This window comes from Eretmochelys imbricata, chromosome 2 (genome assembly GCF_965152235.1).
Source record: "Eretmochelys imbricata isolate rEreImb1 chromosome 2, rEreImb1.hap1, whole genome shotgun sequence".
Taxonomy (NCBI): Eukaryota; Metazoa; Chordata; order Testudines; family Cheloniidae; genus Eretmochelys; species Eretmochelys imbricata.
The window spans coordinates 32,305,966-32,330,790 of NC_135573.1; the positions used below are offsets into that span (position 1 = coordinate 32,305,966).

The 24,825-nt window shown below is 40.2% G+C and overlaps 1 protein-coding gene across 1 annotated transcript in view; it reads left to right on the plus strand.

The window, feature by feature from the left end:
* NUDCD1 (NudC domain containing 1) overlaps positions 1 to 24,825 on the plus strand; it is a 158,009-nt gene that overhangs the window by 108,606 nt on the left and 24,578 nt on the right. Inside the window, exons 7-8 of the mRNA XM_077809874.1 lie at positions 8,129 to 8,273; positions 16,909 to 17,034. Of these exons, the coding sequence (XP_077666000.1) occupies positions 8,129 to 8,273; positions 16,909 to 17,034 (271 nt within the window). The remainder of the gene's footprint in view (positions 1 to 8,128; positions 8,274 to 16,908; positions 17,035 to 24,825) is intronic.

Consider the following 24,825-nt stretch of genomic DNA (forward strand, 5'->3'; position numbering starts at 1 on the left):
CCCCACCTTTACCTTTATTTCGGTCTTTCCTAAACAGCACATACCCTTCAATACCTGTAGTCCAGTCATGACTACTATTCCACTATGTTTCTGTTATCGCTATAATATCTGGTTTCACTTCCTGCACCAGTAGCTCTAGTTCCTCCATTTTGTTACCTAGGCTCCTCGCATTAGTGTACAAACATCTTAATTTTTGTGTTTGGTCTCACTCATATTCTGTACCCTATTAGGCATGGTCATTCTACAGCCAGTATAACCTATTAGACTGGTATCTACACTGCCCTTCCTCCTACCCATGGCTGTATCCTTCTTACTTGGTTTTCTTTCCTCTGAATGCTAAAATCCAGTGTGGAGATTACCTGGACATCTCCCAACCATCTCCCCCAAATTCCTAGTTTAAAGCTTTCTTAATTAGTTGTGCCAGCCTCCATCCTAGAAGTCTATTTCCCTCCCTACTCAGGTGAAGTCCATCCCGAGAGAACAGTCCTCTGTCCATGAATGCCTCCCAGTGGCCAGTGGGACTTTCAGAACTGAGTATTAATTCTATTTGAATGTTTGTGTGAATGTTTGTTTTGAAATAATTGCCTGTATCTATACGTTTCTAAGGCATGTACCTTAGAAAGAGGTTTCTATTAACAGTTGCCGTAAAAAAAAACAAAAATGGTATCGCGTTATAACACTGCTTCTGATACTACTTTCAACAGAAGTATTTTTGTTGTTTCTTAATGGTTCCTTTCACTCCAAATACTTTTATACTTAATATCGATTGACAAAAATATTCCCCTTTCCTGAAGATGCAAGTCCTATGCAAATGATAGTTTTGAGGAGGGAAGAATAATGGAATGGCTAGGCGTTAAACTTTGAACTCACTTATATTAATGTAACATTTCAGTGATTAATTTGGTATTAAATGCTCTAGTGAAAAATTACACAGTGACACTGAACTGACTCTCATGTGGGTTATATTTCATGAATCTGTTTCTCAGTCTTTCAGTGAATGGGAAAAGGTGTAAGTCATAAATAGTAAATTGTACATTTCAATATATTAAACTGTACTTACTGTTCTTCATTTTACTAGAACCACACTAATAGTTTTGCACTATGGTGTAGCAATCGGTCAATTATAAAATCATTTTCTGTTGTTGGATACTAGATGCACATCAGACGTTATCTTATAAAGTTATACAAAAAGGGCCTGATTCACAGTTTCTTCATTCCAGTTTTAGAAACCAACTCGAGTCACACAATGGTGAATCAGGCCCAGTATCTCCAGTTACTTTATCTGATTATTTTTGTGGAAAAGCGGTTATTCATAGGTTTTAGAATTCTTATTAGTATAGACTAATATACATCCTAATTATGCAAAATATACTTTTTGTATTGGAATGAACATTTCATGTCTTACCATATTTATCTTTACACAGTTAACACATCCTTTCTGAAAACTAATTTTATACAAAGGACAGTAGACAGTTGTTGAATGTTTTGTAGCTGTATGAGCTCTATCGGAAACGCAAGAAATAGATGTATTAACCCCAGATGACACATTGCGAAAGCGTACTTTCAAATAGTCATCCTAGTAAACTCTAAATAAACATTTCATCACGATTAATCACACTGTTAAACAATAAAAGCATACAATTTATTTAAATATTTTTGATGTTTTCTACATTTTCAAATATATTAATTTCAGTTACAACACAGAATACAAAATGTACAGTGCTCACTTTGTAGTTATTTTTATTACAAATATTTGCACTGTAAAAAAAAGAAATTGTATTTTTCAAGTCATCTAAGTACTGTAGTTCAGTCTCTTTATCATGAAAGATGAACTTACAAATGTAGAATTAAAAAAAAAAACTGCATTAAGAAATAGAACTGCAAAACTCTAGAGTCCACTCAGTCCTACTTCAGCCAATCGCTCAGACAAACAAGCTTGGTTACAATTTGCAGGAGATAATGCTGTCTGTTTCTTATTTAAAATGTCACCTGAAAGTGAGAACAGGCATTCGCATGGCACTGTTGTAGCTGGCGTGACAAGATATTTTCATGTCAGATATGCTAAAGATTCATATGTCCCTTCATGCTTCAATCACCATTCCAGAGGTATGCTTCCATGCTGATGACAGGTTCGGCTCGATAACGGTCCAAAGCAGAGTGGACCGACGCATGTTCATTTTCATCATCTGAGTCAGCTGCCACCAGCAGAAGGTTGATTTTCTTTTCTGGTGGTTCAGGTTCTGTAGTTTCTGCATCAGAGTTTTGCTCTTTTAAGCCTTCTGAAAGCAAGCTCCACACCTCGTCCCTCTCAGATTTTGGACGGCACTTCAGATTCTTAAATCTTGTGTCGAGTGCTGTAGCTATTTTTAGAAATCTCACATTGGTGCCTTCTTTGCGTTTTGTCAAATCTGCTGTGAAAGTGTTCTTAAAACGAACGTTCTGGGTCATCATGTGAGACTGCTATAACATGAAATATATGGCAGAATGCGGGTAAAACAGGAGACATACAGTTCTCCCCCAAGGAGTTCATTCACAAATTTAATTAACGCATTTTTTTTTAATGAGCATCATCAACGTGGAAGCATGTCCTCTGGAATGGTGGCCAAAGAATGAAGGGGCATCTGAATGTTTAGCATATCTGGCACATAAATACCTTGCAACGCTGACTACAAAAGTGCCACGCGAACGTCTGTTCTCACTTTTAGATGATGTAAATAAGAAGGAGGCAGCAGTATCTCCCGTAAATGTAAACAAACTTGTTTGTCTTAGCGATTGGCTGAACAATAAGTAGGACTGCGTGGTCTTGTAGATGCTGAAGTTTTACATTGTTTTGTTTTAGTCCACTTATGTAACAGAAAAAATCTACCTTTGTAAGTTACACTTTCCCGATAAAGATATTGCACTACAGTACTTATGAGGTTACTTGAAAATTCTATTTCTTTTATTTATCACTTTTACAGTGCAAATATGTAATAAAAAATAATATCAAGTGAGCACTGTACACTTTTGTATTCTGTGTTGTAACAGAAATCAATATATTTGAAAAAGTAGAAAACATCCAAAAATATTTAATAAATTTCAATTGGTATTCTATTGTTTAACAATGCAATTAATTGTGATTAGTTTTTTTAATTGTGTGAGTTATCTGCGATTGATGGCCCTAATATATATATTTTAAATAGGTATTTTATTTATTTTTATTTATGTGTGTGTGTGTGTGTTAATCACTGAGACTGGGAGACAACAGAGACTGTGCAAGGGAGGATAGCTTCTCCTCACCTCCCTTGCTGGCTTATGATGAAAATGGCTCAGTAGACTGGGACCCTTGTCTCTAGAGAGAGAAGGGTTACGTGGAGGGTCACAGTGAGCCTCTGAGGCTAGCAAAATCTGCCAGGAAACGCAGGACCCACGGAGACATGGACAAAGCTTTGTGTGTGTGTGTGTGTGTGTGTGTGTCTGTCTGTCTCTCTCTCTCTCTCATATATATATATATTTGAGAGAGATAATAAAAGCGCATGCGCACGCACATACTTTTAATATCTACTTTTAATGACACTAAATTTAAAGTGAAAACTCAGGCACAATGAGGAGATTCTGTATTTAGACGCTTAAAGTTGATTAAGATGTTGACGTAAAATACTTAGAGTTCTGTAAGGCATTTGACTTGGTAGCACATGCCAACTTGATTACAAGACTAGAAAGATATAAAATTAACGTGGCACACATGAAGTGCTTTAAAAGCTGGCTAACTGATAGGTCTCAATGTAATTTTAAAAGGGGAATCATCATTGAGTGGGTGTGTTTCTAGTGAAATCCTGCAGGCATCAGTTTTTGGTCTTAGCTATTTAACATTTTTATCAGTGAACTGGAAGAAAACTAAAAATCATAGCTAATTAAGTTTGCCAATGAAAAAAATTTGGGGGAAGCGATAAGTAATGAAGAGGACAGGTCGCTGACATAGAGGAATGTGGGTTGCTTAAGTTGGGTGAAAATTAACTATGCATTTTAATATGACTAAATATAAATGTATACATCTAGGAATAAAGAACACAGGCCCTACTTACAGGATGGAGGACTCTCTGTTAGGAAGAAGTGACTATCTAAAAGAATTGGGGGAAGTGGTGGAGAATCAGCTGATCATGAGCTCCGAGTGCAACACTGGCTAAAGGGGCTAATCATAGAATAGAATATCAGGGTTGGAAGGGACCTCAGGAGGTCGTCTAGTCCAACCCCCTCCTCAAAGCAGCACCAATCCCCAACTCAGTCGTCCCAGCCAGGGCTTTGTCAAGCCTGACCTTAAAAACCTCTAAGGAAGGAAATTCCACCACCTCCCTAGGTAACTCATTCCAGTGTTTCACCACCCTCCTAGTGAAAAAGTTTTTCCTAATATCCAACCTAAACCTCCCCCACTGCAACTTGAGACCATTACTCCTTGTTCTGTCATCTGCTACCACTAAGAACAGTCTAGATCCATCCTCTTTGGAACCCCCTTTCAGGTAGTTGAACACAGCTATCAAATCCCCCCTCATTCTTCTCTTCTGCAGACTAAATAATCCCTCCGCCTTTCCTCATAAATCATGTGCTCCAGCCCCCTAATCATTTTTTTTGCCCTCCGCTGGACTCTTTCCAATTTTTCCACATCCTTCTTGTGGTATGGGGCCCAAAACTGGACACAGTACTCCAGATGAGGCCTCACCAAGCCAAAAGAGGGGAATGATCACGTCCCTTGATCTGCTGGCAATGCTCCTATTTATACAACCCAAAATGCCATTAGCCTTCTTGACAACCAAGCCACACTGTTGAATCATATCTATAATGGAATGCTGGGATCCATAAAGAGGGATTTCTCAAGCAGGAGCAGAGAGGTAATTTTACATGTGTGTTTGGCACTGGTGTTGACCACTCTAAAATACTGTGTCTAGTTCTGGTGTCCACAGATATTGTTAAATTGGAGAGGGTTCAGAGAAGAGCCACAAGAAATATTACAGGATTAGAAAACGTGCCTTATAGTGGTAGACTCCAGGTGCTCAATCTATTTAACTGAACAAGAGAAAGGTAAGGGGTGATTGCAGTTTATAAGAATAATTACAATATATTCACCCTGTTCTCTGCTCTTTTCATTTTGGAGATGATAGCCGTATAGGGCTGGAAGGATCCTTGAGAGGTCATCCAGACCATCCCCACACTTAGGTAGGACCAAGTATACCTAGACTATCTCTGATAGGTTTTTGTCTAACCTATTCTTGAAAATCTCCAATGACTGGGATTCCACAACCTCCCTTGAGAGCTTATTCAGGTGCTTAACTACCCTTGTAGTTAGAAAGTTTTTCCTAAACTACATCTCCCTTGCTGCAGGTTACCTCTTGTCCTATCTTCAGTGCACATGGAGAACTATTAATCACTGTTCTCTTTATAACCAACTGTCAAGGTTCCTCCCCCACTCTGAACTCTAGGGTACAGATGTGGGGACCTGCATGAAAAACCTCCTAAGCTTATCTTTACCAGCTTAGGTCAAAACTTCCCCAAGGTACAAAATATTCCACCCTTTGTCCTTGGATTGGCCGCTACCACCACCAAACTAATACTGGTTACTGGGGAAGAGCTGTTTGGACGCGTCTTTCCCCCCCAAATACTTCCCAAAACCTTGCACCCCACTTCCTGGACAAGGTTTGGTAAAAAGCCTCACCAGTTTGCCTAGGTGACTACAGACCCAGACCCTTGGATCTTAAGAACAATGAACAATCCTCCCAACACTTGCACCCCCCTTTCCTGGGAAATGTTGGATAAAAAGCCTCACCAATTTGCATAGGTGACCAAACCCTTGGATCTGAGAACAATGAAAAAGCATTCAGTTTTCTTACAAGAAGACTTCTAATAAAAATAGAAGTAAATAGAAATAAAGAAATCCCCCCTGTAAAATCAGGATGGTAGATACCTTACAGGGTAATTAGATTCAAAACATAGAGAACCCCTCTAGGCAAAACCTTAAGTTACAAAAAAGATACACAGACAGAAATAGTTATTCTATTCAGCACAGTTCTTTTCTCAGCCATTTAAAGAAATCATAATCTAACACGTACCTAGCTACATTACTTACTAAAAGTTCTAAGACTCCATTCCTGGTCTATCCCCAGCAAAGACAGACTATAGACAGACACACAGACCCTTTGTTTCTCTCCCTCCTCCCAGCTTTTGAAAGTATCTTGTCTCCTCATTGGTCATTTTGGTCAGGTGCCAGCGAGGTTACCTTTAGCTTCTTAACCCTTTACAGGTGAGAGGAGCTTTCCCCTGGCCAGGAGGGATTTCAAAGGGGTTTACCCTTCCCTTTATATTTATGACACCAACTTTAACATGTCTGAAGACTTATCGGGTCCTCCTTCAGTCTTTTTTTTCCCCTCACTAAACATATCCAGTTTTTAAAAACTCATTAGGTCAGGATAACATCTCTTTGATAAAGTTTCATTTCACAAACACTTCTAGAGTGCCATTTGGCACTAGCTGTCTTTAATTTATCTTTAAGTGCTAACTATTGTAAAATATTCAATTAATATGAACTAAAAATAAGAAAAAGGCTTACTGATTCCAATCATCACTGGTATGTTTTTTTTCTCTCTCCATTTTTGATACTTTAAGAAAATCCTCTGAAAGCTTGTGGAATGGGACAGTAACTTCTTATTCACTGCAGAGAAGCTGAAATCCATTGTACAATTCTGCAAAGCCACATGATTTGGGCTGCCGTGGGGTTGCTATTGTTAAGTTGCAAGTATCAACAGCTATGAAAAGGCATGCTTACATAGTCATTTTATAAAGGTTTTATATAAGAATATGACAGGATTTTTTCCATTAACTTTCTCAGTATAGACTGTGCCCTGGTCTGAAACCTAATGTCATATGGTGATGTGTGATTCTTTGTTGCTACTTTATCAATGACTTTTGTAGGAGTGGGCAGATTAAAACACCTCATCCAGAGAAGTGGCCCTGCTAAACTACCCAGGGAAAAAAATGCTGAGAGATCTTAAGGACTGAGGAGTTCTGGTAGGTTTTTTTTGTTTGTTTGTTTTGAGGATTGGATGGATGATAGTATTTTTCAAGGTGAGTGGTAGATTTGCTTCTCTGAAGGAGGTGTTGGTAACTTCCATTAGCCGTGAGTAGTTTGATATTTATTAGCCAAGAGGGACATTCAGTAGACTCCTTCAGCTTCAGTGAGTGTGTTGAGGCCATATACCATCAAATAGTGGCATGGTGGCTAATGCGGTCAACTCTGGTTCAGAGTTTTCTGCCTTTTAGTGGCTGGTGATTTGACCCAGTGGCTGGATTATGAAGTCCAGATTGCCAGGCTTCCTGCTGGCTGTGGTTTTGCAACTGTGATGGAGGTAGAGTAGACACTTTTTTCTTTCCTTATTATGGTGGTGTACTTCTGTCAGAAACCTTTATGCTCTTGAATGGATTTGGAGTGAGTTTCTCACAACTGATTTTCACACCTGCTGCCTATGTGCTTCATCTGCTGAAGTTTCATGGTGATTTCCTCAGCATGTGGGGGGGAGGGACAGTGTAGCGCCAAGGCACATAGGAAACAAATATTTAATAATTAGTTCATCAATCTAGCAGAGAAAGGTATAACACAATCCAATGCCTGCAAGTTGAAGCTAGACAAATTTTGATTGGAAATAAGGCATACGTTTTTAACAGTGAAAGTAATTAACCACTGGAACAACTTACCAAGGGTCTTGGTCTATTCTCCTTCATTGACAATTTTTAAATCAAACTTGGCTCTTTTTCTAAAATATATGATCTAGGAATTATTTTGGGGTGGTTATTCAGGAGATCAGACAAGATGATCACAATGGTCCCTTCTGGCCTTGTAATTTATGAAAAGCCTCTAGATGTCACCTGCATCTATTTTTGTTTTGACTTTCTGATGGATATCATTACTTTGGAGTAACTACAAAAGGAAACTTTTTATTGCAGATTATGTGAATTGCAAAAATTAGGATATAATTTTTGGATTGTTAATCCTTCCCCTCCTCTAAAATCCACATTTAGAGGTGGTGATTGTCAGCTTCCGAATATAATATTATCTTTAATGTTAAATATATTCTTACCTTCCAACCCCATATTTGTCCTTTAGTTTGGAGATTTCTCTAATTAAGAAAGATGAAGGACCCATGTGGCCAGAGCTGATAGTGGGTGACTCACGAGGAGAATTCATCATGGACTCTTCCCAGTGTTCTGCAGTAGCTGAACGTCTGATGCATCTTACCTCTGAAGAAATGGTAAGAAATTAAAATTAAAAATAACACTTGAAAATCCTCATAGAGATGCTCAAGTTGTACCTTCTTGGGGAGCCAGGCTCTCCTTTCCCTGACATTATGTAGTCAGTCAGGTCATTTAGGATTCTAACTACTAACATTTCTCTTCTGGTCAGTTATAAGTATCAAACCATAGTGGCACCAAGTATCTTTTTAATAATTTATCATAATCTCTACATACAATATGAGGTTTAAATTATAATGTAATCCACACACAGACTGAATTCAGCTGACATACTGTTTGCTCAACAAAGCACACAAGGGTGATTGAGTGTGGTGTGTTGTGTGTTTGTTTTCCTACTGTAGTTAGTTGTTGGGTGCGTGTGTTCTTTCAGTATGCTGTCCCAGCTCTGCGCAGATAGCTGACACAACAGACCTCGATCGAACTGCCCAATAAAACCACTGACTCATTTCATTTTATTATCGATGAAGCACTGTCCTAGTGTTCCAGAAACTTTACAGGACCACTAACACATGTATGCCTGTAACAATGGACCAGCTCAATGAATGGTGGGACTTTCCATCCCCCGCCTCGTCTGGATGGAGACACAACCTCTGTGACTCTTCTTTTATACACTGATACCATCAAGTTATGTATTGTCCCTCTGAGGTGGTTAATTACCACTGTTTACCTTGTACATTTTGGGTTGATTAAAACATCTCTTCATCACCCCATCAACCGACTCTTATCTTTAAAAGGGGGTCAGTGTCTTGTGTTATCTTTCAGGGAGTGTGTTTACACAATAACTCTGTATCAGGGTGTTCTGGTACCACCCTTCTGGAATGTGTTTGCATGAGTGTCCTGTGCCTAGTACTACTTAGGAATGTGTGTGTTTTTGCAATGCCAGCCCTGTTCTTGCCAGGTTCTGTGAACTTGCAAGCAAGTATGTGTGTCAGCTGTGAATGGTGAGAGGTCCTGATCTTTTACCAGAACTGGTTTTGGGGAAGGATAGTATTATCTGGAATGGAGTACAGTAATCCTTACAAAGTCCATGAGCTTTAAGGGTGGCGCTGTGTTATTCTTCCTGCTTGTAGAATCAAAGGCGTTAGGGAGAACGTCTTTAAGGAAGTGATGATCAGGCAAGGACATGGACTCATATGATTTTTACGTTTTTGGTGTGTCTTCTGCACTGGAGATCTAGCCATGTCTGAGTGGGTGAGACAATTGCCTGCCTGAATGAGTCTCAGTGTAGCTACCATGAAGATTGTTATCTTACAACACTTTATTGCAGGTCTGACTGTTTACAATGATGACTATTTAATACAATTTCTGCCCTGGGTGAATATTTTCTTGAAAGGCACTTTTGCCTCACTCCCACTGAGAGCGAATGGAGCCTTTTTTGGAAAGAGCAAAGTTGTCAGTCATAGAACACTGTCCATCATCCCTGCTGAAGACTTAAGTTTCAGTTTGAAAATTAATGGCAAAAAGTTCAGTAATCATAATTTAAAAAAAAATGTAGCCCTGGTATGAAATGTCAATGAATTTTAACTATATGAGAAATTTGAAAGGTCTTAATTATTCTATTATGAAGATTGTTCATGACAAAAATTTGTCTGACAGAGTGGTAAATTTCTTAAAGAGCTCATTTTAAAATTAATTGTAACTCCTAAATTGATTAATACATTTACTTGCAAATTCTCAGAAAATTCATTCAGTACTGAAAGTGCTGTAACTTTGGGGATGGTAAGGTGAATTTTTCATATATAACTAAGTAACTGAATCCCTGCTTTAAGTGCAAATCTCAACGCTCTCAATTATGGAACAGCAAGTGGCATTTTCATAATTAATTATTCCACTGTTTAAAATATAACACAAAATATATTAAAAGAACAACAAGGCTGCAAATTCAAGCACTCAAAAGGTAGAAAATGCTATGCGTATACAACCTAAATTTGACCCCCTCATGCGAATGCATATTGATACAGACTTTTCAATTACATGATCACATACTATTTTTTTCACAGGCCCCCTGCTTCACTTAGTACACAGGATAGACAGTGTTTATTTGAATGGTCAGAAGGTGAAGCATGAAGTAGAACCGGTCTATTAGGTGTAACCTTAGACTGCACACTGAGTTACCATGCCCACCTGAAGAAGGCAGCAGCTAAAATTAAGACAGGTAACAATCTTCTTAGCAAACTGGCAGGTTCGTCATGGGGGTGCTCGTGCTCCAACTTTGCAGATGTCAGCTCTTGCCACCTCGTATTCGGTGGCAGAGTACTACGTACCAGTTTGGAGTTGATTGTCACACACCGAACTGGCGGATACGCAGTTACATGTTGCCAAGCGTATCATCTCTGGCACCCTGCGTCTCCGGCACTCCACTCCCGTGGCTTCCAGTTCTGAGCAATATTGCTCCTCCTCATATCAGACGAGAGGTTGCCACTGGCAAGTTATTGGAGAAAGTACGTGCCAATTCAAGCCAGCCACTGCACAATGACCTTTTTAAACCACCAACTACACGTTTGCTCTCACGTCACCCGTTATTGTCTCATCCACCCCGCCAGGACATTAGGGCGGAAACACTTTGGCAAGAGGAATGGATAAGTGTTATAATCCCCAACCAGTCCCTTGTCGCCGACTCCACAGTTTGCCCACCTGGTTTTGACCTGCCCCATCGCCAGTGGTCCCGGTTGAACAGGTTCTGGACCAGGCAAGGTTTCTGTGCAGCCAACCAGTATCTCTGGGGCCTTTGTGACAGCCCGTTGTGTAGCTGCAGCACAACACAGACGATGACGCACATTGTCGATGAATGCTTGCTGACTAGGTTCAGCAGTGGCTTAGAAGAACTGCATCACGCCACTGAAGATGCCATCGCTTGGCTAGACGACTATGCACATGCTAAATAAAAATAGTTACACAGCAGCTATTCAGTATTGTGTGGCCCTATGCTTTATTTAGTGCACACTATTCAAACCCTGATCTGAAGACAAAATTATTGCTTTCCTTATGGTTTATCTGTGGTGCTCATCACTATAGAATCCAAATGCTTCACAAACATTAATGACTTTATTTTCATCACTCTCCTGTGAGGTGAGGAGGGTGGTATTATCTCCAGTTGACAAAGGAAAACTCAGGCACAAAGATTAAGGTCAAAAATTTCCACTAGCTTTGTGTATCCAAATTGAAATGCGTAGGACATGATTTTTCAGAGAATTTAGCGTTGTATAGCGCTTTGTGTTCAAAGCACAGCTCCCATTGACTTCAGTTGGAATACTAGGACTTGAGAGGCTCGAGCATGCTCAGTGAGGATGGAACCTTTGGAGATTTTAGCTGTTAAGCTCTAGCAAGTCTCTACTGAGCATGTGCACACTGATTTTTTTTTCCAAAGGTTTATAACTTGGCCAAATTTTTCATAGAGAGGGGAAAAAGCTCATCCCTGACAGGTTACCCTCCTACCAAATTTTGAGTCCCTGCTATAAAGCATGGGAGAGCTAGATCTTTTCAGAGGTCACCAGAATTTTGTAACATGAGTAAAAACATATTTTTCCCCCTCGCCTCGTTATTGGAAACAGCTGGACCCTTTTTGCTGAGAAGTTCCAGAAGAATCAGTCTGAGGCAGACAACAGCATGGATAATTTCAACCTAAGTGGTTAAAGTTTGGGAAAGCTATAAACCACTAAAAACAGGGTTTTTTAGTGAGAAGTGTTGGGCAACTTTAATAGTCAGTGCAACCATCCCCACCTTTAATAATCTGCAGTATATACTGCAATACTGTAGAGAATTACTGGGTTGAGAATTATGTAGGTTTTAAAATATATTATGGTCATGTAAATATAACCGGTAGAGTATATAGAAACTCCAGGCCAAATTAAACTTTGGCGTAACTTGACCTTATGAATGTTGCATCAAGGATTAGTTTGGCCCATGAATACATCAAAATAATAAGTGAAATTCCAACCAGTATGATTTAAATTCTTGTTTTTAATAAATTAGAGTATCCCCTACATTTTCCTTTCTGGGGAAATTGTACATAGTTTAATATTGATTGAGTGTAAATGACATTTAAAAAGAAAACTGAAAAGATAAGCTTAACTCACATTTATATGAAGCTTTCTCTTTTTTTTTACTGTCCTGAAAGTCCTATTTAAAACAAAAACAAAAAACCTGTCATTTTAACTGCTGCTTGGACTTAATTAGAAAGTGATATCTGATATAAAATCCGAGAAATATGACTCCCTGTGGATCCTGATGTATGAAGTTTTGGATTAATCTTTTTTTCCACCCCTCCAGATGGGGTTAAAGAGAAAAGAATTGGTCTTTTGGTCATTAAGTCACAGTTAGTGACTTGTGATGTAATTTTTTAGTTAGTTTTTTTTTTTTTTTTTTTTTTTTTTTCCAAAAAGTCTATCTCTGGGATAGGTTTTTTTTCGGGGGGGGAGGGGGAGTGTCTTCCAGTGTTTAAGCTGTAGCTTGAATTAGCTAAGTAATTCACCTTATTTAACAAATCTCTTAAGCACGTGGTAAAATATTTTTTTGAGCTTGGATTTTTATAGCTATAAATGCATTATATAAGGCTTGATCCTGCTCAGTGCCCTCAACTCCTATTCATGTCAGTGCTGATAACCTAGTAGGTGATGTAAAGTAACCAGAGGACATTTTATTAAAATCATTATTTAATTTTGCAGGTCAAATACTGTGGTTTGTAGGTGATATGATTCAATATTTGGGTGTGTTTACAGGTAATCTTAAATTATACACCTGTTGTTTTATTAGTGAATCAGGAGTGTTCAAATTTTATATTTACAAACAATGGATTTGGCTACTGAGATAAACAAAAATGCTAATTAATTTTAAGATTTAAAAGGCATAAACTGCCTTTTTTAAGCTAAAACCTGAATGAAGTTTAGTATTTTATTTTAAAACTAGTTTGTGTTGAAATGATGCTGAACTACAAAGTAACAATTTATCAAAAATGCCATTGCAATTGTCAGATTTTTAAAATATTTTAGAAAATCCAATAAAATATATTTTTCTAACCTGCACAATACTTTGATTCTAATCCTTCAATCTCAAATGAAGGCTCATTGTCACTCATTTGCATCTGTTTGCTAACGAATAAATTTTGTGGTAGAATAAATTGAAGTGCTCCAGGAGAGAGTGTTTTCTAATAAAAATTTTAGAATACAGGGTTGTGTTTTATTATGAACTTTGAAAATGGACCTATAGCAATATTGTGCTTGGTAGACATGGCATGTTCTTAATCCGGTCTTTTAAAAAATTGTTTTAAGATTAATGGGATGCAGACCTGATTTTAAGAAAGACTGTCAAGAATTAATGTCCTGGAGCAGATGCTTGAGAACTAGATGTAACTGTTTTTCAGACTAAAACAACAGCTAGTCTAAGGGCTTGTCTATACTATCCACTAGATCAGCAGGGAGCATTCGATTCAGCAGGGGTCAATACGATACGCAATAAATCAACCGCTGAGTGTTCTCCCGTCGACTCCGACTCCACCAGAATGAGAAGCGCAAGCGGAGTCAACGGGAGAGCGTCAGCTGTCAACTTACCGCAGTAAAGACACCGTGGTAAGTAGATCTAAGTGTGTTGACTTCAGCTACACTATTCATGAAGCTGAAGTTGTGTATCTTCGATCGACCCCGTGCAGTAATGTAGACAAGCCCTAATTCTGCACCTCACTTTGGCTGTGAGCTCTTCATCTTCTAAGCAAAGCAGGTACCAATTATGAAGAGAGAAAAGGGAGAAAGGTGCTGTTTACTTGCAATGTACCCTTTACCAACTCATCCTAAAAGGAAGTAGCTTTAATTGAGGTATCCAAAAACTTGAATGGAAAAGTTATAGAATATCATAGAATATCAGGGTTGGAAGGGACCTCAGGAGGTCATCTAGTCCAACCCCCTGCTCAAAGCAGGACCAATCCCCAATTAAATCATCCCAGCCAGGGCTTTGTCAAGCCTGACCTTAAAAACTTCTAAGGAAGGAGATTCTACCACCTCCATAGGTAACACATTCCAGTGCTTCACCACCCTCCTAGTGAAAAAGTTTTTCCTAATATCCAATCTAAACCTCCCCCACTGCAACTTGAGACCATTACTCCTTGTCCTGTCATCTTCTACCACTGAGAATAGTCTAGAACCATGCTCTTTGGAACCACTTCTCAGGTAGTTGAAAGCAGCTATCAAATCCCCCCTCATTCTTCTGTTCTGCAGACTAAACAATCCCAGTTCCCTCAGCCTCTCCTCATAAGTCATGTGTTCCAGACCCCTAATCATTTTTGTTGCCCTTCAGTGGACTCTCTCCAATTTATCCACATCCTTCTTGTAGCGTGGGGCCCAAAACTGGACACACTACTCCAGATGAGGCCTCACCAATGTCGAATAGAGGGGAACGATCATGTCCCTCGATCTGCTCGCTATGACCCTACTTATACATCCCAAAATGCCATTGGCCTTCTTGGCAACAAGGGCACACTGTTGACTCATATCGAGCTTCTCGTCCACTGTCACCCCTAGGTCCTTTTCCGCAGAACTGCTGCCTAGCCATTCGGTCCCTAGTCTGTAGCGGTGCATTGGATTCTTCCGTCCTAAGTGCAGGACCCTGCACTTATCCTTGTTCTAACAGGCATCTGTGAAATTGAAGAACTCTAAAGCAGCTCAACCAGTTAACTTGTGCTTTGGGTTGTTTCCTTCTTTAGTGAGGGCGGCTAAACATGGCAAGATTGAAATTTCTAGCATAAACTGCTTTTCTGTTGCTCAGGTTCAAAAATTCCAATCTATAGGCAAAATGCAAGAAGGAGGCAATAAATACAAAGCGCAAACAAATTCACTTTGGTCAAACTTCAAAAAACACACACACCCACACATGATCACACCTTATAATTTTGAAGGCTTCTGTTAGAAAGTGAATTTGAACTAAGTTTCTTCTCCACTAAGAAACTCAACTTCCCTAAGAAGAAACCTTTCCTCATAACAATCATCTCCTTCTCCCCCACCCCCGCCCCCAAAAAAGTCAGGCTGCCCTCTGTTTCCTCCATCCAGATGTTTGTAAAAATTGTCTGTACTATGACTAGCTGTGATTTTAGACTAATACCTTTGACCAAAGTTCCACTCTTCTGATTCCTAGAAATTAGAGATGGAAAATACTGTAGCTTAACAGTAATAAATTCCCTTTCAGTGTACGACTGTTCTACAGTTGTAGATTGAGTAATTTATAAATGCCTAGCTGAAAGCAAGAGAGAAATTCTTGTGCTTTGTGAAGTCCAGTTTATTAAAGTGATTTTAAAAAAAGGGCTTGGTTATCTGCTTCCCTGAGTGCATCTCCCTTAGCACATATCCACTACATACTGTGCTCTCAATTTTTGTTCGCTTTCTGCCTTGAGAAATATCAGCCAAAGGCCAGGTGTTTATCCTTTTCCATTATCAGAAGGATAAGAGAGCTATAAATCTTATGTCAATTTTAAGTGATTACTAGAAATGCTGAGAGGAGGTTTGTGTTTGGAAGATAAACAGGAGCTACTACACAGTGAGTCAGCCCATCACTTTCTGGCATTTGTGCCAGGTTTAAAACTGAAGGTAAAAAATACTTGTCTTGCTGAGATGACACTTTACTATGCAGTCAATCTAATAAGTGTGGGGGAAGCATGGCAACTGGTAAAAGGTATAGACAATCGAAAGGGCCTAAAAATTATTCATTACACCCACAAGTGAACAAAGTCAAAATAGGTTTCAGAGTAACAGCCGTGTTAGTCTGTATTCGCAAAAAGAAAAGGAGTACTTGTGACACCTTAGCGACTAACCAATTTATTTGAGCATGAGCTTTCGTGAGCTACAGCGGAAGTGAGCTGTAGCTCATGAAAGCTCATGCTCAAATAAATTGGTTAGTCTCTAAGGTGCCACAAGTACTCCTTTTCTTTTTGCGAAAGTCAAAATAGAAACACTCCTTTTGTGAGTATTCTTTTGTCAGTATCTTAAGCAAATGAAAAGGCTCTACAACTTCAACCCCGTTGAATGCAAAATTAACATACACACATGAATCTAGGAGTACAGCTGTGCTATGGCAAGTAACATAACCATTAGCTGAAGGGATGACTTTAGTTTGAAATACCTAGTTTGGAACCATATTCATCCCTGATTTAAATCCATTGACTTAAATTTGGCCCTGGATAAACTGAAACCCTGATTCTCATTCCAGCATGGTTCCCAGCCCTTTATTCCAGAGCAGGTACCAGGTACAGTAGCTAAATTGATTACCATGAAGTTTACTTTGAGTTTTTTGGAAGAGACCTTTTAAATGGAAGTTTTATTTGATATACATGGACATTAAAGATTGCATGGCACTTTCCTTAAGAGAAGGGAATTGTCAAGGTATTCTCAACAAAAAGTTCCCTTTCCAACACTGTTTCACGTTGTGTTGCATACCAGTTATCTACTGCCTTCCACCCCAGAAGTGGCTGCTTTTCTGGTAGATAAGTAAACACATGAAATTCTTTTGGATCATTGAGTATGAAAGAAGCTGCAGAACTGTAAATTGTTATATAAATCATTGCTGTTGATCTGTAAAGCTTCATTATAGTTTAGTATAATATTGTGTACCAGGTACTCCAGATTTTCAGTGCATTTCATTGTTTTCTGGTTTCAGCATCCAAACCCTGACAAAGAAAATCCTCCTTGTAACGCACAGGAATTGGAGGAATGTGATATTTTTCTTGAAGACAGCACAAGCTTATGCAGATTTGATGGTAACACCTTGAAAATCACTCATGTGGTAAGTGAAATATGAAATCCAGTTATACTTACCCAAGTAGCTCCCTTTCAAGATTTTTAAGTAAAGAAGTATGATTTCTGTTTTCTGTGGTGAGAAGTCTAAAAAACCATGCCAGACACTCAGCTGGTCATAAATTGGTGTAGCTTCACTGAAATCTTGTAAATACTTTCTATAATGAAAAACCTCAGTAGTAGTTAGCTGCATATTTGCACAAATATATATGCTGTAGCAGTACACTTTTGCAAAAATTGAAAATCTCTCCCCATCACAGGTTTTAATTGATGATCCTTATACAAGCATGCTATCTTGGAATTCTAAGTTTTTCCAAGTATATATTCCTGTTGGTGCTCCACCATAGGATGTGCGCATGCCTGTGCAATTGCAGCCAGAGAGTGCAGTGTAGTGATCATAGGCCTGCGGAGAGCAATGCCTCATTCTCTGAATGAGAGGTTATGGGGAGGCATGAGCCTGCCATCACGCTGTTCTTTCTCAACTGCCTGTGGCTTGAGACAGAGTGTTCTATTGTATGCAGCTTCCTGCCTTCACTTTGTGAATTCTCTACGTTATTATTTATTTTAATAGTGTTTTCTGCATTCATTTGATACCTATTTATTTTATTTAACACTGGTGTGTTAGTAGAAGAGGGGAGGGGGGCTCCTTCCCCTCCACTTCTTGGATCTTTCAGCTCTAGCTCTGGAGAAGTCCTTATCCCCCCGAACACTGGTCTCTACATCATAGGCCACCTTGGTCCTGGTTGCTGCTTCATTTGCAGCTCTGGACATTAAAACTCTAAAGAAGAGGAAACCTATCACTTCAAACAAGGAAATGAAGAAAAGAGGTAGATTGCCTCATAAGACCCATTCTCAGGAGACCTCTCGTCCCCCTAGGGGTATTGTAGAAGCTCTGAGTGTGGTACTGAAGCCTTGGGACAGAGGCAAAACCTCATTTGGACATAGCTATCACCAGAGCAACTACTGAGGCAGCACCGTCTGACATCTTGCAGCACTGCAAGAGACACAGGTATATCATCAGTGTCATGGTACCAGCATCTAAGCATACCTCTGAAAGAGGAGATGAGACTACAATTATCTCGATACCTCAACAACCTACATCTTGCCAATCGGAACCATCCCAAACTTCAAGTAAGGCTATCAGAGCCCTCCACCTCCTTCCCAGTTCCTTTTTTCAGAGAATCTCATTATCTCTCATGAACCCAGAGTCACCAATATGGAGAAGATCTACTCGTGTCATGTCCCCAGTACCTCTGAGAAAGTAGCAAGTTGAGACTTGCTTAAGTCTCCAGTCTTTGGTACCAGTTAGGACATTGGAAGCCACCCTGATCCTTAGCTCGGGAAAGATGTGTTGTACTCAGAGATTTCGGTATTGGGATCCATCCTGATACTATATTACCCTACCACCATAAGTCCCTTTCATGATGAGGATCTTAGGAAACCTACCAAACATCACAGGCCCAGACAGAGATTATCATTGGGTCCCTTCCCTTATCCCCCACTGTAGTGGGGTTACTAGGACACATGGGGCCACTATGGCGACCAACTCCATTGGCTGCCTAAGAGAAAGCACTGGCACTCACTGGTATCATACCGTCCACCAACACCTACAAACCGTTCTCCAGTACTGTGCACTTCTCCAGTACGGGGCGATATACAGGAGGAGCAAGAGTCTCTGGCTTAGGCGCTCTCATCTCCATCTGTAAAGTTCTCTTCATCTCGAGACAAGACAGTAATACCACCACCACTCTCCTATGCTGATGATTTTAAGACCTTCCAGAATGGCATGGAAAGGCTAGTGAACACTCTTCAAATTCCAGTAAAGGAAGTCCAAGAGTCAAAACATTCTTAGTCAACATCTGTCCCCAGGGAAAGGTCCCATTTATGTGCTTGCAACGAAAAGGCACTATATTAGATTCCAACCCACTCAAATATCAAGATCATTCTGGTACCATCCGCACACTTTCACTAAGCTTCAGGAGCCCTTTAGGAGAAAGTCCAGTCCATAGAAATGGGGGCCTCCCACCCCTACTTCTACTCAATCAGCCACTCCCTCTAAAAGGCACTTTCGACACTTCAGTCGAGGGCATCAGGCAATCCGATCAGCTGTTGTGAAACTACCCCTCCTTTGGAGATAATCTATCATGCTACTTACTTGCCTAGGAGTACCTTCTGTTACCTGGGGTTCTTTCAACCCAAAGCTCTTGGTAACTTTTGCTCTGTGCGAGGTGGTGTCAGGAAATAAATCAGGGGAGACACGGCCGTCCGACCAATAGATGGCTGGCACAAACAGGACAACACAAGAGTGCTTTCACTTAAAGCTAAACTTTACTTAGTCTCAAGCACTTATACACACGTCCGCAACAGGTTAGTAAAACACCCCCACCCTTGATAATTACCAAAGCTGAGTGTGGCTCTCGCATGGCACAGCAGCAGCCCGTCTGCTAGTGGGGAACACAAGATGCATCCAGAGGGAGAGTCCAGTCCTGAAGAGTCCCACTACCTCAAACTTTTCCCCCTTATTTATACGTTAGTAATAGAATGACGTGTCCCTTAAAGAAAACTTGTTAAGTAAGCAGTTTCAGTGGTCAAGCGAGAGGTTCCTTCTGATTATCGATTAACCAGGTGTGGGTTTTTCCAGAGTTTGCAGCCTTGAGGCCCCAATAGACATTCCTGGGGCACATCCTGCTCTTGTAAAATGTATCAGCAACTTCAACACAATTCTTATCAGGAAGGACTCAGGGTCAAGCTGCCCTCTCTGGCACCCAAAAACCGCCCTCCCCTCCTTTCTTGGTTAAGCTAAGCCTGCTGACTTGGCTGCTTTTAGCAATAAGCCATAGTGGTTTCAGGCACTTTCCTGGTTTGCCAAAGTCTCACTATACACTTACCTCAGATAAATGGATACTGGAGCTCATCAAAGTGGGTTACTCTATGTACTTTCATTTCATTCCTCCTCCTCACACCCCTCCCTGACTCTTTTCAGGGACACTCTGTTACAAGGAGCTACTAAAAAAAGTTCCTTCTCTCCTCCTGTTAGGAGCAATAGAATCAGTCCCACCAGAGTTCCTCAAAAGAGGGTTCTATTCCAGTTCCTTCCTTGTTCCCAAGAAAGGTGGAGGGTGGACACCAATCCTTGACCTCAAGAATTTGAACTGTGTCCTAGCACAACACTTCAGAATGATGACACTAGCTAACATAATTCCATCATTCAATCCAAGAGATTGATTTGTTGCCCTCCACCTACAGGAAAACTACTTTCATGTAGTCATCCACCTCTCGCATAAGTATTTCCTATGCTTCGTAATAGGGATTGATCACTATCAACATCAAATTCTCCCCTTTGGACTCTTCATGATCCCAAGGGTGTTCACAAAGGTACTCGGTACTCTCAGTGGTAGCGGCTCAGTCAGGAATATCTGTGTTCCCATATTTGGATGACTGGCTTCTCAGTGGTCAGTCTCCTCAAGAGGTCCAGTTGGCAACTCTGACCCATTGTGCCTGGGGCAGCCCTCACTGGAAATGCCAAGGTCAGGGCAGGCTGCAAAAGGGAGGGCAGATACTCCCAAGACTGGTGGGTAACACTGAAGTTAATCTCCTCAACCAGTCATAAACTGTGCTTCTGATCCCCCCACACTGGTTATCAAGAAACAAATATATGTATCATAGAGCCCCATTTATTGTATTTCAGTCTCTGGCTCCGAGTCAGCACCTAGGTCCAGTACAGTGAGAAGTTATTTTAAACTCTGCTCACATATACAAAATGTTCTTCTGACCCCAAAGGGTCAGCCCCATTACCGCGTCAGTATGGGTTTGGATCTTACCCAAAATACCACACTGCCAGCCAATCCTTTAGTGTCTAAAACTAAAGATTTATTATAAAGGAAAAAAAAAAACAAGAAGAGATACGTTAAATGGTAAAGCAGTCACATACATACAAATACTTCAAAGTCCATATATCAAGTTCCTAGCAGTATTGGTGAGTTTGCTGAAAGTCCCTCTGGAATACATCCATAGCTTGGATGGATCATTCAGTCCTTTGTTCAGAGTTTCAATTTGTAGTAAAGTTCCTCCAGAGGTAAGAAGCAGGACTGAAGACAAAATGGAGAAGATGCAGCTGCCTTTTATATTCTTTTGCCATGCGGCTTGTGCTTTGTTTGTTTCAAACAAAAAGCTGCCCAGCACATGGCTTGGAGGCCTTAGAGTTCTGTCCATATGTATGCCCCTGCATGCCTTGCTGAGTCATAAGGTGTATCTGCCTTCTCTCAATGGGTCACTTGTATAGCTGATGGTCCTTAATGGGCCATCAAGCAGACTAGGCAGAGCTGACACCTAAACTGTCTGGGGGTGACGGCCAGAAGCATAGCACAAGTTTGAACTACAGACATACATATTTATAACTCATAATACAAAGGTGATACAAATACATAAATGAGATTATCATATCTGGCAAGTTATAACATTTTTGCAAATATCTTACATGGCAAATCTGGCACAACTCATTGCAGTTTTATAATATTCATAATATCCTCAAGTGTCCCCCAGAATCCACAAGGTCACAGAAACATCCAGAGCATTAACACTATTCCAATCTCTGGATCTCTGTGCCAACCATAAAAATCCATACTACCTTCAGTACAGAGAATAGGAGCTTTATAAAGAGCTGCTCTAGACACCACAACAGCAAGAGCCTACCTGTTCAAGGTGAGATTCTCCACTCCACCCAATCTAATTTCAGCGTTACAGTTCATGCCACAAACAGTGAGGGCTTTACTACGGATCTTGGGCACATGTCAGCTTTCATGTATGTGACTCCCCACATGCAGATGCACCTCAGATGCTACGAATATGGCTAAGAGCAGAGTACACCCCAAACAGACACAAAAGTGTCACAGTGTCTTGGAATGTAATGGACTCTCTTACATGGTGGAAGAACCCATGGAGGATCTATATTGGAACCCCATTCTTGCATTCAGCACCTTTGAAGATCGTCACAGCAGATGCATCTTTGTTAGGATGGGGAGCTCACCTACAGAGAGATACAGCACAGGGCAAATGGTCGACACAGAAATCGATACTTCATTCAAGATTCCAGAATTTAGAGCAGTATGTATATGCTGACCAACACTTTTTTGTATGAGGTCACTCAAAGTGCTGCCCTGTTTTCCAGCATTAATGTATTACATTAACTGCCGGGGTAAAGGAAGATCCCAGTCCTTACCCCAGTTCCACAGGTTTCATGACTCTGAGCATATCTCCCATCAGATAAAAATGTCAGCAGTCTATCTACCAGGTGTCCAGAATACAATTGCAGACTCCCAGTGAAGATGCTTTGTATAAGATCACAAATGGAAGTTCTGGGTTTGCAGCAGGCCAGCGGGTCTGGCTCAAATCAGGCAGGGCACTGTAGTCCCAAGCTGCCAGGGCAAGAAAGCAGGGGCAGAAGTAGTCTTGGCACATCAGTTGGCAGCCCCAAGGGGGTTTCTGTGATCCAGCCCATCACAGCATGTAACAGCCATTCAGCAACACTTGCTGCCCCACCCTCTTTGCCCTATAATAGAGAGGTAGTTTGAACAGTGTTTCCAAGATGATGTGGTCTGACTGACGGGTTTTAGGGTCAGGAAGGGATTTTTCCCTCATGGCAAGACCAGCAAAATATCCATGCCTTCGTCGCAGCAAATATGTTAAGGGCAGTTAAAAAGAGGATGGTGATCAATTGTTCTCCATGTTCACTGAATGTAGGACAAGTAGTAATGGTCCTAATCTGCAGAAAGGGAGATTTAGATTAGATGTTAGGGAAAACTTTCTAACTATCAGAGAAGGTAAGCCCTGGAATAGGTTAGCAAGGGAGGTTATGTAATTCCTGTCATTGGAGATTTTTAAGAACAGGTTAGACAAACAACTGTTGGGGATAGTGTAGGTTTACTTGGTCCCGCCTTAGCACAGGGGTCTGGCATAAATGACCGCTCAAGCTCCCTTCCAGCCCTACGTTTCTATGAATCTGCATAAGAGACCCAAAAGTTGGCTTGTTGACCTTGCTCGTCTGGAGGTAGGAGGAGAGTCTTTAGTTCTTCACAGACTGAGGTATCTTTTGAGTGTACCGTCATTTTGTCTTGTGAGGAGTGCAAGAGAATTCAGAGGCTGGCTGAATCCTAGCGGGTAGGCTGAAGGGGGCCAACCCTGAATGCTAGATATTTGGTATGGAAGCCCTGTAACATCACATTGTACACAAGTAAATGCCTGGAATTTTTTTGGACAAATGGAGAGTTGGTGTCTCCCTGATTAAAGTTAAAAATATAAGAAGTTGTGGCTTCCTGCTTTAAAATCTATCTTTTTTGTTTCATTCTCATGTGTGTCATGGTCAGTTGTGGATGAGCATCTGTGATCCTTTTCAGAAAAGTTAAATGTCTTATCACTTCAGCAACTTATATTTTGTTTGCTGAAATTTGGACAGGACACTCATATAGTGATGATGTTTAAGTTTCTAATCCTATTATTTTTGAAAAATTGTCCTTGGGAATTGAGGGAAAGTTGTGTAGGTTATTAAGTTAGCCAGAAGAGAAGGTCTGACATTTGGTTTACACAGTTTTTATGTTAGGGAACTCATCAAGACAATAAAATGGACCAAAAATACTTGTAGAATTGGCTCATTATCAGCTTCAGATATCTATTGAGACAAGTAACCTGGTAAAAGGAATTCCTGTCTGGGTGAAATGGACATCCTCAGATCCACCTTGCTGTAAGCCTCTGGATTCCACTAGAAGATCCAGAAAAAGCATGAGGACCTGCATGATCATTGTGTGGTGGGGCTATGAGGTTTCATTTTCAAAAAGCCCTCTGAATTTGTCGTCCAGATAGCCTCTTCCCAGGAGGGGATGCTGTAGGCAATCCAAAAGACCTTTTGGTAAAGAAGGCCATAGTCATTTCACCAGATGAAAGGGATTTTTATTTCAGGTGATAGTAGTACTTATTGTCTTGTAATAGGGGAGTGTGTGTGTGTGTGTGTGTGTGTGTGGCCAGCTCTTAGAGACACACACGTCCCTACCCTTTTAATCTAAATGAAGTTGACTTTCAGATTTGTGGCTAAAGAAGGGCTCAGGGCAAGAACAGTTAGTAAGCAGCCTCTAAACTTCTAGAAAGATTCTAAAACAAATTCTGTTCATGAACTGTGTATCTTCACTTATTCTTTGTAGCTTAAAGTTACACATCTACTTTTAAAAAGTTGATGCTTTTTGTTGGTGATAAAGCTAGTATAAATTAGTTAAAATGTTATGGAATGAGCAGCAATGCAAATTATTTTAGCCTACAGAGTATATATGCAAGATAGTGTCCAATGTGCAACTTTGAGTTGGCTTTTGATATCAGAAACACTGAACATTATATATATGTTTCATTCACTTTCTCCCTTCCCCTACTTGCAAGTTAAATTTATCCATAACAGTTCTTGTATCATGATTTTAAGATATAGCTGTTTTCCAAGTAAGGACTAGTTATGAGAATGATTATATCTGGGGCAGGAAAACTTAACCATTGATTAAGCAGGCAAACATTTATGAAAGAAAATGACTGCAATTAAAGGATACTGTAGGTTTATATATATATATATATATACGTACGTGTGTGTGCGCGTGTGTGTTCTCCTTAAAAGTCTGCAACAATTTATGTCCAGGCATTATCAAAATTGTTCTTCCTTTTCCTTTGAGAGAAAAAGTGCATCCCTGGAATCAGAAAGCTAATAGCAGTTATTGACATGTTTTGTTTGGCTGTCTCTCTTTTTCAGACT